Below are 15,292 nucleotides of genomic sequence, written 5' to 3'. Positions count from 1 at the left end.
TGTGTGTGTGTGTGTGTGTGTGTGTGTGAGGTCAGTGGAAATGTACTGACCATAGAGACCTGACTGAGCAATGATTAACCTTCTCACCCTGACTATTAATGGACCAAAACCTGTTAAAGTACTAATGAAGTAAAGTACCTTGAAACTGTGCTTTGGTTCATGTACTTATTAATCAGATAACTCACATTTGATTTGTGCGGCTTCTTGCAGTGAATATATTTAGTCTGTTGTGCGTGTATTAAGGTAGTGAACAAAAACTCAATTGTAATGAAAATAATAATAATCCAAAAATAATAATAATCAGAATAATACAAAATAAATAAAATAATAATTGTTATATAATAATAATAAGAATACATTTAATAATAATACAATAAGTTAAATAATACAAAATAAACTAAATAATAATACAAGTAAATTAAATAATAAAACAGAATCAATTAAATAATAATAATACAAATATATTAAATAACAATAATAATAACAAATAATTCAATAATAATCAATACATATTGTATTATAATAAACAAATACATTTCATAATAATAATAATGTCTTTTCTCTCCTAGCTCGAAATGGATTTTCAAGATAAAGAAATTATCCCTGGAGAGATTCTGCCTGTGGTGATCATCGGTAAGAAAAACCCACACACACACACACACACACACACACACACACACACACACACACACACACACACACACACACACACACACACACACACACACACACACACACACACACACACACACACACACACACACACACACACACACACACACACACACACACACACACACACACACACACACACACACACACACACACACACACACACACACACACACACACACACACACACACACACACACACACACACACTTTCCATCATACGAATGGAGAGCCTTAGAGCGGACGCAGCTCCTCGCTGACTGACTTTGCTTCGCTGCGTATGTGTAATTTGTAGCTCAATATGAAACGGCACAATTCCCCTTTTTCCTACCTTCTCCAAAGCGCCTGAACGCAGCGCAAAGTCTCAGCTGCATTCCCAGGTAACGTTGAAGAACACAGTGTTTAAAAATAAGAGAAGACTGTGCTAAATATCATATTGATCCGTCCAAAATGATAAAAGCCGTTTAGTAGCATGGGATAGTTTCAGAAAAGTCATTGAATTAATCCGTTTAAAATAACATATGAGGCAGATGTCGATGTTGTTTAATGGACCTGCTCATAAACTGACTATTTCCCTTTGTAATTGATTTCTATAAATACTTTATTTTTAATAATTGTCTCCTTTTCTGTCATGTGTTTTTTATTTTCACTGCTTTGTTGCGTCTGAGCTTCTGCTGAGTCGTTGCACAGGTGAATGTGAGTCATGCTGTCGCTCCGATGACTTTCATAACGAGGTTATTCAGTGACAGCGCTTACACAACCCGAACACGGGGTTCGTACGGGTGCTTGAAATCCTTGAAAATGCTTGAAATTTGACGTGGTGTTTTCAAGGTTGGAAAGTGCTTGAATTTCGGGAATGGTGCTTGAAATTGAGATAAAGTGCTTGAAAATGTAAATGCTTTACTTTTACAAAAAATTGCTGTCTGACTGAATAGTTCGCTTTTTAGATTAAAAGAAAAGCATTGCTTCGCTTCTACATGAAACAGCTCCGCTGCGGCCTTCCCGCGCTATGCGCGCGACCTGCAAGTGTTTGTGTTACGTGTGACCTGGGCATTCTGATGAGTGATAGATGTGTGCCAGCAGGTTGCCGTTTCAACGAGCGTTGGCTAGCAGAAGACAAATACAAGCCATGGCTAATACGAGGGTCAAGCCCACGAGTAGCCTCCTGCAAAGTTTGCAAAAATAACGATGCGAGAGTCTGCGCTGACGAGCCACATGAAAGGTACGCCGTAGTACAGCATTTTAGATTAGGCTAACGTTGCATGTTACGTTTGTTTAAGCTAACGTTAGCGAGCTGAATAGCGAACTCGATGAGGGATAATAATAATTGCAGGGGACAATCATTTCAGAGGAGCGTACCTATGTTAATATGTGCGTTACAGTCGCCATCCTGTGGTGTTCAGAGGATGAAGCTCTCACGGCATTTCGTGTTATAGTCACGAAATATAATCTATTGATTCGACACCGAGCGATTTTGAAAGTATTTCTACTGGTGGTATGTTTCGTGCCTAAACCAAATGTGACTTGCTCTATCGAAGTCACATTGACCCGTAGACACATTTTCGTTTGTATTACTGGTCTGGGGGAAGCTCGCGAGTGTGTTTGTGTATTTTTGCGTTTGTGTACCGGGGAAACACTCACAAGAAACACCGGCTGTTGCTATGCCTGCTGTGACGTTAAATTAGTCCGTTCTCTGCTTGTAATTATGCCGAAGCTTCAAAGTTGTATTTATCATCTGAATTTGCCGAAACAAGTTTAATATTCTGAAAGCCAAGACTTTGTTTATTTGAAAACAGATGAAAATAAACTGTCTTTTATATAAAATTGAAGTATTATACAAGTAAAACTACATTTTGCTTTAATCCCATGTAATTGTAGAATGAACACAGTCTTCCTTTGAAGATGTATAAGTCAGGAGTCTTGAGTAGTCAGCATTACTTATTACATATTATTATACACTTGTTATCATTGTGAGTCTATTGTTATGCAGCTCTGCGTGATTTTGTGGCTACAATTCAGACTAATACACCAGAGGTGGAATAAGTACTCAGATCTTGTACTTGAGTAAAAGTAGAAGTACTCAGATCTTGTACTTGAGTAAAAGTAGAAGTACCAGAGTGTAGGAATACTCTGTTACAGTAAAAGTCCTGCATTCAAAATGTTCCTCAAGTGAAAGTAGAAAGTATTCTCATCTAAATATAGTGAAAGACAGTAAAAGTAGTTATTGTGCAGATTGGTCCATTTCAGAATAATATATATGATATGTTTTATAATGATTGATCATGAAAGTGTTCTCAAAGCTGGTGAAGGTGCAGCTAGTTTGAATGACTTTGTAGACTGCAGGGTAGCTGGTGAAGGTGCAGCTAGTCTGAAGTACTTTGTAGACTGCAGGGTAGCTGGTGAAGGTGCAGCTAGTCTGAAGTACTTTGTAGACTGCAGGGTAGCTGGTGAAGGTGCAGCTAGTCTGAAGTACTTTGTAGACTGCAGGGTAGCTGGTGGATTTACTCCAGGTGGAACTAAAGTCTGATTCAACACTTGATCAGATTTCACATCATTCATCCAGATCTGTGAAGTAACTAAAGATATTACATACATGAAGTGGAGGAGAAGTACACCATTTACCTCTGACTTATGTTCACTGCCAACCTAAAAGTAGCTCAAAAATAGTAATCAATAATGTATTGAAAAGTTATTTGGCTGATTGTTGTATATTGGCTCAGCCAGGTTATATGGGAGGCCCAGTCTATGTACAGATCACTCATTTTTAAATATTAAACTTAGTTTTCTTTACTTGAATTTTTCATCCTCGTGTAGAAGGCTATCACGAAACACACATTTGGTTGTTTATAGCATAAAGAACATCTGATTTAATGTGAGGTAGGGAAATAATCATTTGAGTATGTGTATATAAATATGTAATTTACAACAGCTGTAAGATGCTTGAAAATGCACCTTGAAAAGTGCTTGAATTTGACTTTGGAAAAGGTGTAAGAACCCTGAAGAGCTGTGTGTGTGTGTGTGTGTGTGTGTGTGTGTGTGTGTGTGTGTGTGTGTGTGTGTGTGTGTGTGTGTGTGTGTGTGTGTGTGTGTGTGTGTGTGTGTGTGTGTGTGTGTGTGTGTGGCCTAGCATTACTATACTTGTGGGGCCCTAAATCTGTTTACATAGGCACATGTGGGGACTCGCCTCCCTTATGGGGACAAATTGGAGGTCCCCATAAGGGGAGTCATTAATTTTAGGGTGAAGGTTAGGGTTAGGCATGTGTTGGTTATGGTTACGGTTAGGATAAGTCTCCAGGAAATGCATGTAAGTCAATGGAATGTCCCCTGAAGTGATGTAAACATGGTGTGTGTGTGTGTGTGTGTGTGTGTGTGTGTGTGTGTGTGTGTGTGTGTGTGTGTGTGTGTGTGTGTGTGTGTGTGTGTGTGTGTGTGTGTGTGTGTGTGTGTGTGTGTGTGTGTGTGTGTGTGTGTGTGTGTGTGTGTATATATAGAGAGTTCATAAAACTGATTTGTGGAAAAATTATAAATGGAAATATGTATTGCTCATAATAACAAAAAGGGAGAACAAAATTCCAATACAAATGTTATTCCTTAAAATAATAAAACGTCTTGTGTTAAAACATTTTATATTTGCTAATAATAATATAGATAAAAAAGCAGCGTTAAGATGTCTTACAGAGACAGGTTTATTATAATGACATTATTATAATGGCATTTAATACAATAAAATGTATACTGAAAGTGTCTTAAATCCACAAATGTAATGCTTATTAGAAAACAAAATTAATCATGATTACATCTAGAAAAGCGGTTTAAAGTGTTAATTGTGACCGCAGCATCAGGTCTAAGACCACAGGACGCATTTCATCCCACAGGCCACAAGACGATTCAACACCTGAACTCTTGAGAGAACATCCATAACATTCATCTGTTTCCAACTTAATAGTTATTTATCTATTATATCATATTGCAATTACTATGTTATCTGTGTTATTGTGTTGCCCTGTTGGAAGAGCCTGTGACCTCAGATCTTCATTGACATAACCACGCTGTAGCTCCACATGACAATAACAGCCTTGAACCTTGAAGCCTGCTGCTGTGTCTCTGAACTCTGAGGTTCAAAGTGTTAAATAACTCTCTCTCTCTCTCTCTCTCTCTCTCTCTCTCTCTCTCTCTCTCTCTCTCTCTCTCTCTCTCTCTCTCTCTCTCTCTCTCTCTCTCAGGTAACGGCCCCTCAGGGATCTGCCTCTCCTACCTACTGTCTGGTCGGACCCCCTACCTGTCGCCGGAGGTATCGCACCCAAACCCCCTGCTGAGCAGCAAACTGGGGGAACAGCCACATCTGTCACTGCTGGAGCAGGTAACACACACACACACACACACACACACACACACACACACACACACACACACACACACACACACACACACACACACACACACACACACACACACACACAGGACATCGGCTAAACTGTTGTTCTTAAAATTGGTAAACATAACATCTGCAAAATGTAATGTTTGTTTCCAACTCTACAGCTTTGTTGTTATTGTTATAATACATATGTTATTGTTTACATTGTCTAGTTGTGAATTGGACTTTATACAAACAGTCACCAGATATCAAATCTCTTTAGAATCTTTCATGTAAATATTTCCTCTATCTGCTGACTTATAGAGCAACATATCGTGTGTGTGTGTGTGTGTGTGTGTGTGTGTGTGTGTGTGTGTGTGTGTGTGTGTGTGTGTGTGTGTGTGTGTGTGTGTGTGTGTGTGTGTGTGTGTGTGTGTGTGTGTGTGTGTGTGTGTGTGTGTGTGTGTGTGTGTGTGTGTGTGTGTGTGTGTGTGTGTGTGTGTGTGTGTGTGTGCAGGACCTGGAGTACCTGTGTGAGGGTCTGGAGGGCCGCTCCTCTAACCCCGTGGCGGTGCTTTTTGATTCGCTGCTGCTCCCTGACAGCGACTTTGGTCTGGACCACTCGTCTCCTCTGGACTGGAGATACGAGCCTGAGAGATCAGTCCCTCACCTGGTGCTGGGGAGGGGCCCGCCGGGGGGCGCCTGGCACGTACGTTACTCTCAGTATCAAAAATATATATTAGTTTGACTATTTTGACTATTCCAATATTATTTTTAGCAGCAAATAATAACAAAAATATTAATTAAAATGAATAAAAGCGTACGTTACTCTCAGTATCTATTAAAAATATAACTTGTACTATTTCAATTTTCTTTGAAGCAGCAAATAATAATAAACAATATACAAAATTGAATAAAAGCGACAAAAAAAAGTCTTGAATTTAAATCTAAATTGATAATAATAATACTACTATAGGCAGCATAAAAAGACAAGGCATTGTACAAAAGAGAAATTAAAACTAGACTAGAAATAAAATAGCATTTAAAAAAATATACATGAGGAAATACAAATTCTTGCATTAGCTATTTCGTGCTTATAATAGCAAAAATAATAATAATAAAATGACAACAACTCCAACAGGGAAGAGAAGTGTTGCTTTGAAATATTTATTAAATACAATTATAATACAATGAATTCAAAGAAAAGGGGTAAAATTGTCTTCAATAAAAAAATCATGCTTGAAAAAATATAATAAAATAATGACAAGAGATTAAAAATGTCTGGTTTTGAAATAATAAATGTGTATGTGATAATAAAATAAAGGTAAAAAGTATTGCTTTGCATATGCAATACAGGAAGTATAGAAAAAAAAACTTGATAGCATGATACGAAATAAATCAAATCCTATACCTTTTGTTTTGAAACGGCAGACATATCTTTCAAACATTTCCTGACGAGCTAAAACCTAATTTCACAGCAGGGTCTTTGTCCCTGAGACTCGGCACAGGATATGGAAATGTGTGCAAATATTCTTTGTGTCGACATGCAGCCGCTTATTTGCACAAACTGCAGAGAGCACATGATGCAAGGGATGCAGCTTGTAAATACACAATTTATTGAGACTGGACTTGTTTGTATAATAGACATTAACATCATGTTAATAGTGTGTGTGTGTGTGTGTGTGTGTGTGTGTGTGTGTGTGTGTGTGTGTGTGTGTGTGTGTGTGTGTGTGTGTGTGTGTGTGTGTGTGTGTGTGTGTGTGTGTGTGTGTGTGTGTGTGTGTGTGTGTGTGTGTGTGTGTGTGTGTGTGTGTGTGTGTGTGTGTGTGTGTGTGTGTGTGTGTGTGTGTGTGTGTGTGTGTGTGTGTGTGTGTGTGTGTGTGTGTGTGTGTGTGTGTGTGTGTGTGTGTGTGTGTGTGTGTGTGTGTGTGTGTGTGTGTGTGTGTGTGTGTGTGGTTCCAGGCTATGGAGTGCTCCATGCTAACGCTCAGTCTGGCAAACTGGATGGAGCTTCCTGGACTCAAACTCAAAGACTGGATGAGGGAGAAACGCAGGTATGTGCACAGGAAACAGTATTTAAATAGACGTAGGCCTATAACACTGATATTTGAGTATTGAGTGGTTATTATAGAACACATATAATATTGATTTAACCCTTCATTTGCCTCAGAAAGTATTAGTATATGCTGGATTTAAAGATAGGTAGGTAGGTATTTAGGTAGGTAGGTAGGTAGGTAGGTAGGGCTGTAGCGATACACTAATCATACGATACGATACACGATATTCAGCTCACAATACGATATATATCACGATATTCAGCCAACGATACAATTCGATACGATTCGATATAATTCGATACACTTATATCATTTTCTGAAAGATTTTAAAGGGACAGTGTGATTTTGGTGACATCTTGTGAGTGTTCCATTGACTTGGATTGAATTAATTCAACTGAAAACTGAAAGCATCAATTATACAATATATGGCTCTGACAGAGAGTCTACAGCTTGCAAATGCTGGACAAAATGAATCAAAAGATGTGGTGAGAAAATTAGTTTCATTTATTGAAACAGTGCAAACTGTAGCTTACAAGCCTTTGAAACGTAAGTACATAAAGTGCCGTATCACAATGGACAATGGAGAATTAAAAGGGGCAGCAGGTGGCGGAACACGGGGGATTTGAATGGGACTTGTTAGAAATTAAAATCAATGTTTTGATGGCATAAAGTACCTTAAACATACCGTCAGTTTAAATGCTGTTTTATACTGAAAAACCAGAAGTTCTCGTGCACAACCAGTTGTTAAGCTTTTATTCTGAAAATCCTTCATTTCCGGTTAGCATTTAGCTAGTGGCTAATATACCATTTACTATAGAGGTGAATTTAGTAGCGATATGACACGGAGTGTTGCACACCGAAACCTACTGATTTCAACACTACAACTATAGACGTCGAGATATTATTATTGCTGAATATTAAATGAAGGTACAGTTTATTTGAATACGTTTGTTTACAGACGTGGGTAGCATGAGACAACATCCGGAAATGATACCAGCCGTGAGGTATTTTGGAGTATTGATTACAGCGTTTAAAATGTATTAAATGAAAAGTCATGAAAGAGATAAGGAGGAGAAAAGGCGTGTTTAGTTATATATTTAATGTACAATGTCTGAATCCTCTGTAATGCGCAACAACGAACATTGGAGACGTGGAGGGCCGATCCCCAGCAGCGCCAACCGGCCCACAGGGAGGAGTCAAAAGAGGATATTTAACAGCTGGAAAGGTGGAGCTCGCTCTCTTCGCTCACGAGAGCCAGAACACAGCTGTTTTTCTGACTGAACCAGCTTCGGCTTGTAACATTACCGCGCTTTTTATTAATTAAAGTATACATTTGAACCTTCTCAGAGACTCAATTAGTATCCTTTTTAAAGCTTCTCTCCTGGACGCGAGTATAACGAACACAGTTATCAGACTTAATGTATCGATACCCGCGGATGAAATATCGATACTTTCTCGGAAAACTAAATATCGATATATATCGCAGGATCGATTAAATTGCACAGCCCTACAGGTAGGTAGGTAGGTAGGTAGGTAGATAGGTAGATATATAGATAGATGGATGGATAGATGACTTTAAGATCCTAAACATATTTAGGAGGGACTTCATGCAATCAGTGTTAACCTCGGCAGGAGTTTGAATGGTTCTTACTGGTTTTTATCAAGAGCTATCCTCCACTTTGACCACCAGAGTGCGACATTGCAATCTTAATTGTGCCTTTTGGAATGAGTTTAATAGTGATGTCTGCATGAGAGGCAAAGCATTGAGTTTGTGTTGATGAATACAATTTGTGTTAAATGTCACCGCACCTTTTTGTTTGTCTTTCAAAAATATTGATTTGATAAGTTGATTTTTATCTTCCAGGAACCTCTATACTTCCTGTTCAACTCTTTTAGACTTTAACTTAGAGCAGGGGTGCCCAACCAGTCGATCGGGGAGATTCCCAGTCGATCGCGAGATGTGTCTAATAGAACAACAACATTCTGTTGTATCGTTAATGTCCTGTAACATAATCTTCCTGTCCAGAATAATGCACTTTAACGCATCAAAGCTTTGTGATTGGCCGGCGACACCCCATGTGTCGGGGCGTGACTGGTGGGCATTGGGCAGTATTTCGCTGACGTTGTCCGTGTCAACAGGAGTGACAGTCTGCACACACACAAGACCACAATTATGGCAGAAGCAAAAAAGCCCAAAATATATAATTTTCACTCCGAGTGGGAGGATGATTATTTTTGTATCTATTCCAATTCAAAGTCCATCTGTCTCATCTGCAATGCGAGCGTGGCTTTATCGAAGAAGGGTAATTTAGGAGCGGCATTTCAAAACAGTGCACAAACGCTAAGAGATGGAATTCCCTCCTAATTCTGCCCTACGCTCCCAAAAGGGGAGGGGCCTGAAAGGACAGCTAAATGCACAGCAGTCCATTTTCACCTGGCCCAACAACAAGAGCAAGGCTGCTCCAGAGCATCTTATCGTGTCAGTCACGTTCTTGCGAAACACATGAAGTCTTTCAAAGACGGCGAAGTTGTGTAAGAAGCTTTCCTGGAGGCTGCCGACGTGCTTTTGGGGGACAGTAAAAATAACAGTAGCATTTCAACAGGTTTTTGATATAATAAAAACTCAAGTTAGATACCGTTATTAATCAGGTGTAAGTTTTAGTTTGTTTGAACTTATTCATTATTGTACAAAATGGTATAAGAATGCAAACATTCAGATGTTTGCATTCTGTTCTGTTTAAATTGATTATAGTCTATTATCAATTCAGGTTAAGAAGCTAGTGTTGCTTGCATCCTATTTTAAAAAGGCATTTATTTTTATACTCCACTAAAATGCAACAAAAAAGGGTTTGATTCTATTAATTTTGTCTTTTTTATTGCACTTTGGCAGCAGACTCCTGTGTAGCTTCGGATCTGAGTTGTCTTATTAGTAAGCCTAATTTATACTTTTGTAGCAACACTATTTGTATATAATGGCAAAGAAAGGGTTCAGTGTCTTTACTTTTTTCCCTGTGTCACATGTGGCAGCACTGTTCAATGTTTCTTGAAAACCTTACCCACTGTAGTATGTGACGTGTGAATAAACTCCAACTCTGTATCAACAACACTGTTGTTTAACTTCAGTTAAATACTTGAGAGGTAAGATAAAGGATCTGCGGTATTTTATGAAGTATTCATCGTAAAAAAGGTCAGTTTTATACAAGTAGAAGTGTGTATTTACCTGGTAGTAGGCTGTCAGTAATGGCTACGCCTCTCTATTTGGACTGGTAGATCTCGGAAGACTGGCAACTTTAAAAGTAGCTCTCGGTTCAAAAAAGGTTGGGCACCCCTGACTTAGAGTATTCCCACTAACATTACCTTTTCTAAATTGTTGTTTCAGTGTTTCAAATAGTAAAACCACATCTTAAATTCAAGTAAATATGTATTAAGACTTTGTGTGTTAATGATGAATTAAAATCTGTGAATGTATCTTGTTTTTAAATATATTTCCTTGTTTATTTTTCCCGCAGAAATGTCCGTAATGACCGAGCCACTCCCGCAGAAATCGCCTCTTACTACCAGCACTACGTTTCCCAGATGTCATTGGAGCAGAACTTCGCCTGTGGGACAACCGTAACCGGGGTAACCAGGCAGCCTAGCAACCAGGAGGGATCGCCACCCTGCTGGAGGGTGACGGGACTGCAGCGGCGCGAAGGGGAGGAGCTGGGAGGTAATAATAATAATAATGTGATTTATATTGCACTTTTCCTGGTGCTCAAAGCGCTTAAAGTACAGTTTTATAACTTTAATAAAACACGCTGGGATGTCTTTAAAAATATGTAATATATTTAGAATATTTTAAGCGTTTAGACACTAAATATTTACATATTTTCATATCTATTAGCTTTTTTTTTTAAAGCTGTTTTCTGTATCATGCCCCCTTCCTAAACTTCTTTAAATTAGGCTATATTCATATTTTCGCATGACGTTGATTAAATAATTGTGTAATAATATATATTGTTTTTATATTTTGTAAGTTCTCCCTGTTGGATGAAAAGTCCCCTTAATCAAACTGCTTTAAAAATATGATATGATACAATTATTTTCCATTGACATAAGGGTTATAAAGAGTCTCATATTAACCCTCTACTTCCTGTGTCCTCCCTCCACTTCCTGTCAGATGGTTCCACTGTTTCCGACGAGGTTCCGTTCTCGCTGCTGGCTCATAACGTGGTTCTGGCGACGGGAACCCACGACATCCCGGCCCGACTGGGAGTCGAGGGCGAGTCGCTACCCCACGTCTGCCACTCCTTCTGGGAGCTGGAGGCCGCCATCTCCCGCGGAGAGCTCGACCAATCATCGGACCCCGTGCTGGTGGTGGGGGCGGGGCTTACTGCGGCGGACGCTGTTCTGGCAGCCCATCACCTGAACACGCCAGTGTACCATGTCTTCAGACGCTCCGTCAACGACCCGGGGCTCATCTTCAACCAGCTGCCCAAACTGCTCTACCCGGAGTACCACAAGGTACCCCACTAAGACATCCACATTTCCTTTATTTACAAATATTTTATATTCACAATATTGTGCACTACATTACATTTTACATTACATTACATTTTAAATGGGTTCAAATAGCCGATGCGATATTTAGAGAGCAGGGACACAAATTGCAGATATATTGATTTTTATGAATGTTTGATAAAATACGACAATTTAACAATACAAAATAAACAAATTGCTCTACACGGAGTACCACAAGGTACCCCACTAAGACATCTACATTTCCTGACAACATCTCTGATTTGAAGCATTTTTATTTTGTGTTCAATGTCAGATTTAAAGAAAAAAAGAGGATATTATATATACATAATATTATCCACTTGCCGAGTTAAATTGCAACTCAACATCACTCTTAGAATGTTTATTTTAAGACTTTTAAGAAAAACGTTTTTTTTTGTATAAATAGCCGATGCGGAGATGTATAGATTAGGGCCGCCAACTGCAGATATATTGCTCTACCCGAGTAGCAAAAAGTAAGGAGGTTTCACAATATGCAGGAACTTATCATAAAGTCATGTGATGCATCGAGTATAAGAGTATACTCTGAAAGGAGAGAATTAAAGCCAGTTATGCAACTCGTTTAAATACAACTTAAAGAAAAACACCAAAAATGTACTAAAACATCATCAACAGAATTTGAAGAACTTACCATGTTGGTGTGTTGCTCACAGCATGCTCACTTCCTGTCCTGTAACACCACTTGTTCCTCTAATGGAGTCAATGGTTTGAGTCCAGATGGAGAAGTCCAGCTTTTAAAATGCATGTTTCTCCAACCTGCTTTTTTTGTTAGACAGACTATAGAGAAATTCCTCTTTCACTTCAAACCATCCATTTTCCTTCTTTGCTTTGTGGTTATTAAACCAGATTTATAAGTTTCTCCCACCTGCCTTTTCTGTAGTTATAATAGATAGATAGATCCCCTTTTTCAACATCACTTCAAAACCATCCATTTTCCTTCTTTGCTTTGTGGTATTAAAACCTGTTTGATGTCTTCCACTCACTTCCTGTCTCTTCCTGCAGATTCACCAGATGATGACTCAGCAGCAGTACCAAGCCCTGCCTCCCCCTCAAAGCCACGCCCACAACCTGCAAACCTCCCCCTCTTCTTCCTCTTCCTCCCTTCCCCCTGCCTCCTCTTCCTCCTCTTACTCGGGATACCTCAGTTTCCCGCGATACAAAGTAGTGGCGTTCAGACCCGACAAGAAGTGCGTCCTTGAGTCGGATTCTGGCGAACGCACGGTTCTGCAGATCTCCAAAGCGCTGGTTCTGATTGGAGCTCATCCAAACCTCTCCTTCTTGCGGGAAAATGGCCGAGGGCTGGGAAGCTACCCGGAGGAACCCATTACTTGCCGAAGGAACCCCATAGACGTGGATCCGTTCACCAACAAGGTTCTGGGGGCGGAGGGGCCCGGTTTGTACGCCATGGGGCCGCTGGTCGGGGAAAACTTCGTCCGGTTCCTGAAAGGTGGAGCGCTGGCGATCGCGAGCGATTTAGCAAAGAGACATCGGGGGGAAGAAGAGGAGGACGGAGAGAAATACCTGGCAATTGACAGATTTATGGACAGACAGAAGAGGACGGAAAATGAGGTTCGGGAGTCGTAGCGCGGCACCAAACACATTTTAAAACGAAAACACAGAAGAAAGGAAATCGAACTCGCTGCTAAAAGATTTTAAGACGGGACTTGCACTGGTTTTGGGAAAGAATAAAATAACGCCTGCTCTTGAGAAACGTGGGTGTGGGTGTGGGTTGGACTCTGGAGCGAAAGACGTGAAATTCTTTACATTTACATTTTTATTCTGGAAAGGCTTTACTTTACCAACTGGATAAAACCCTCTATCATCCACTGACGTTGGGCTCTGACAGACGACTAAATGACATTTGGACATTTGTTATATTTGTGTAGTCTGTGAAACACAAGAAACAAAAACACCTAAAGCCACACTGGTCTACCTGCAATGGGAAAAGACACCCGTTTATCACTGTTTAAAAAAACCTGCATTTACGCACAAATTCACATGTTTACTACCTGGAAGTAGATCCTGGAGGTCGTGAACCCCACCCTCACTTTATGTGTTTTGATGATTGACTTTAGCCTCTTCCCCACTGGATAAATCACCCAGAACTGAGACTTCAACATATAATAAATAGACACATGTTTTATAATTTATGACCTTTTTAAAAGGCTTTTATTTGTTAATGTAATCTCCCTAAAGCCCTCAGAGTACACTGACAGAAGATGATACTGCATATAAACCCACTTTTAAAAACTGTGACCCTAATCCTATTTCTATTGTGTGAATAAACACACATTTCTATAGAAAGGGTTATAGAGTCGGACAGGTCTGCATTTTAGACGATGATACGTATATCTGTATTACAACGCTCCGGTGTCCATATATTGGGCAATACTGTTGTTACTTAAAGGCTCAATGAGTGGAATTTGTCCATTTATCTCATCAATTAATTAATAGTGTGTTAAATGGAAAATAAAACGTCCAATCTGACGTCTTCAAACATCTTGTTTGATCAGTCCAAAACCAAAAGATACTCAATTGAATCCAAAATGTAGAAAAGCAGGACATCTCAAAATGTGAGAGGCTAAAAATATGTTTCTATATTTAGTGTTTTCATTAAATAATGACTTGAGTGATTTATTAATTATCAAAATAGTTAACTAATACTTTTAGTTTGATGAACTAATCGTTCCAGATTTATTGTGGGTCTATACATGTTTGTTTTTTTTAAAGGGAAATCCTACTCATCGTGCCTTTTTTAAAAACAGTAAAACATGTTCTTTATACTCTGTCAGTTCCATCTGGTGGTCAAACAATGTAATGCAGACACCTCAAACACTCATCTGTAAATACAACATATAGTAAATATTGTAAATCCATTTCACTGTCAGGCAACACGTGACTTTTTAACATGTAAATATGACAATGTCTCACACTTTATTAGCTACTGAGGACGGACACAAACACAGGAAGAGGAGATGTTAAAAGAGTGTGGAAGCAAGGAAAGAATAAAGGCAAGAAGTGAAGATTTAAAGACAAAGTAATTTATGTAAAGTGACTTTCTTCTCACTCACATGGAGCCTGAATCACTACAGCCACTTCCTGTTTTCCACTCAGCATCACACTCGACCAAAACAGCCTTTTTTATTTGTTTTAAATTATGTATAATTGGGATAATTAACATGTTTCTGTTGGAAAAGTGTTTCATTTGACACCATCTAAGGTGCTTTATTTTTCTATTTCCCACTCATGTCACCTGTACCTGCTTTAATAACCTGTCATGTTTTTATCTTGAAAAGGTTTTATACTTCACAAAACAAAAGAGAAATGTATTTTTTTTCATTAAAAATGTTGTAAAAAATAATAATATAAATCAGATTTACCACTTCTCTAGTAATAACTTACATTATTTGTTTTGGGTTTTAAAAATTCAAGAGGATAATAATTCAGACCAAATTGAGATCATGTTGATTTCAGCTATAAAAACATTTTCTCTGTTTTTGACTTTGATTCTTTGAATACTTTATGCATCTTTTCATTTAAGTTGTATCACCAAGAAAAGGTTCTGGTTTGTTCAAACATTTGACAGTAATTCATAACTTATTCCTGCTAAATATAATACAAAATAAGGTTCATACTTTCTCTTATTTCATGG

General features: G+C 38.8%; 1 protein-coding gene across 2 annotated transcripts in view; it reads left to right on the top strand.

The window, feature by feature from the left end:
* The window catches only part of osgn1 (oxidative stress induced growth inhibitor 1), a 30,431-nt gene extending 15,350 nt beyond the window's left edge, over window positions 1-15,081 (top strand). The window contains exons 2-8 of one of the 2 annotated variants that reach the window (XM_034084195.1): window positions 570-633; window positions 4,896-5,032; window positions 5,544-5,735; window positions 6,989-7,080; window positions 10,593-10,792; window positions 11,243-11,586; window positions 12,643-15,081. In XM_034084195.1, the coding sequence (XP_033940086.1) occupies window positions 576-633; window positions 4,896-5,032; window positions 5,544-5,735; window positions 6,989-7,080; window positions 10,593-10,792; window positions 11,243-11,586; window positions 12,643-13,224 (1,605 nt within the window). In that variant the 5' untranslated portion in view covers window positions 570-575 and the 3' untranslated portion in view covers window positions 13,225-15,081. Of the gene's footprint in view, window positions 1-569; window positions 634-1,752; window positions 1,895-4,895; window positions 5,033-5,543; window positions 5,736-6,988; window positions 7,081-10,592; window positions 10,793-11,242; window positions 11,587-12,642 lie in introns of those variants that run through there. The other variant, XM_071203266.1, reaches the window with a different exon arrangement.
* Window positions 15,082-15,292: the final 211 nt, after the last annotated feature.

This window comes from Pseudochaenichthys georgianus, chromosome 5, assembly GCF_902827115.2.
Source record: "Pseudochaenichthys georgianus chromosome 5, fPseGeo1.2, whole genome shotgun sequence".
NCBI lineage: Eukaryota > Metazoa > Chordata > Actinopteri > Perciformes > Channichthyidae > Pseudochaenichthys > Pseudochaenichthys georgianus.
This window is presented reverse-complemented; position numbering and strand designations above follow the sequence as displayed.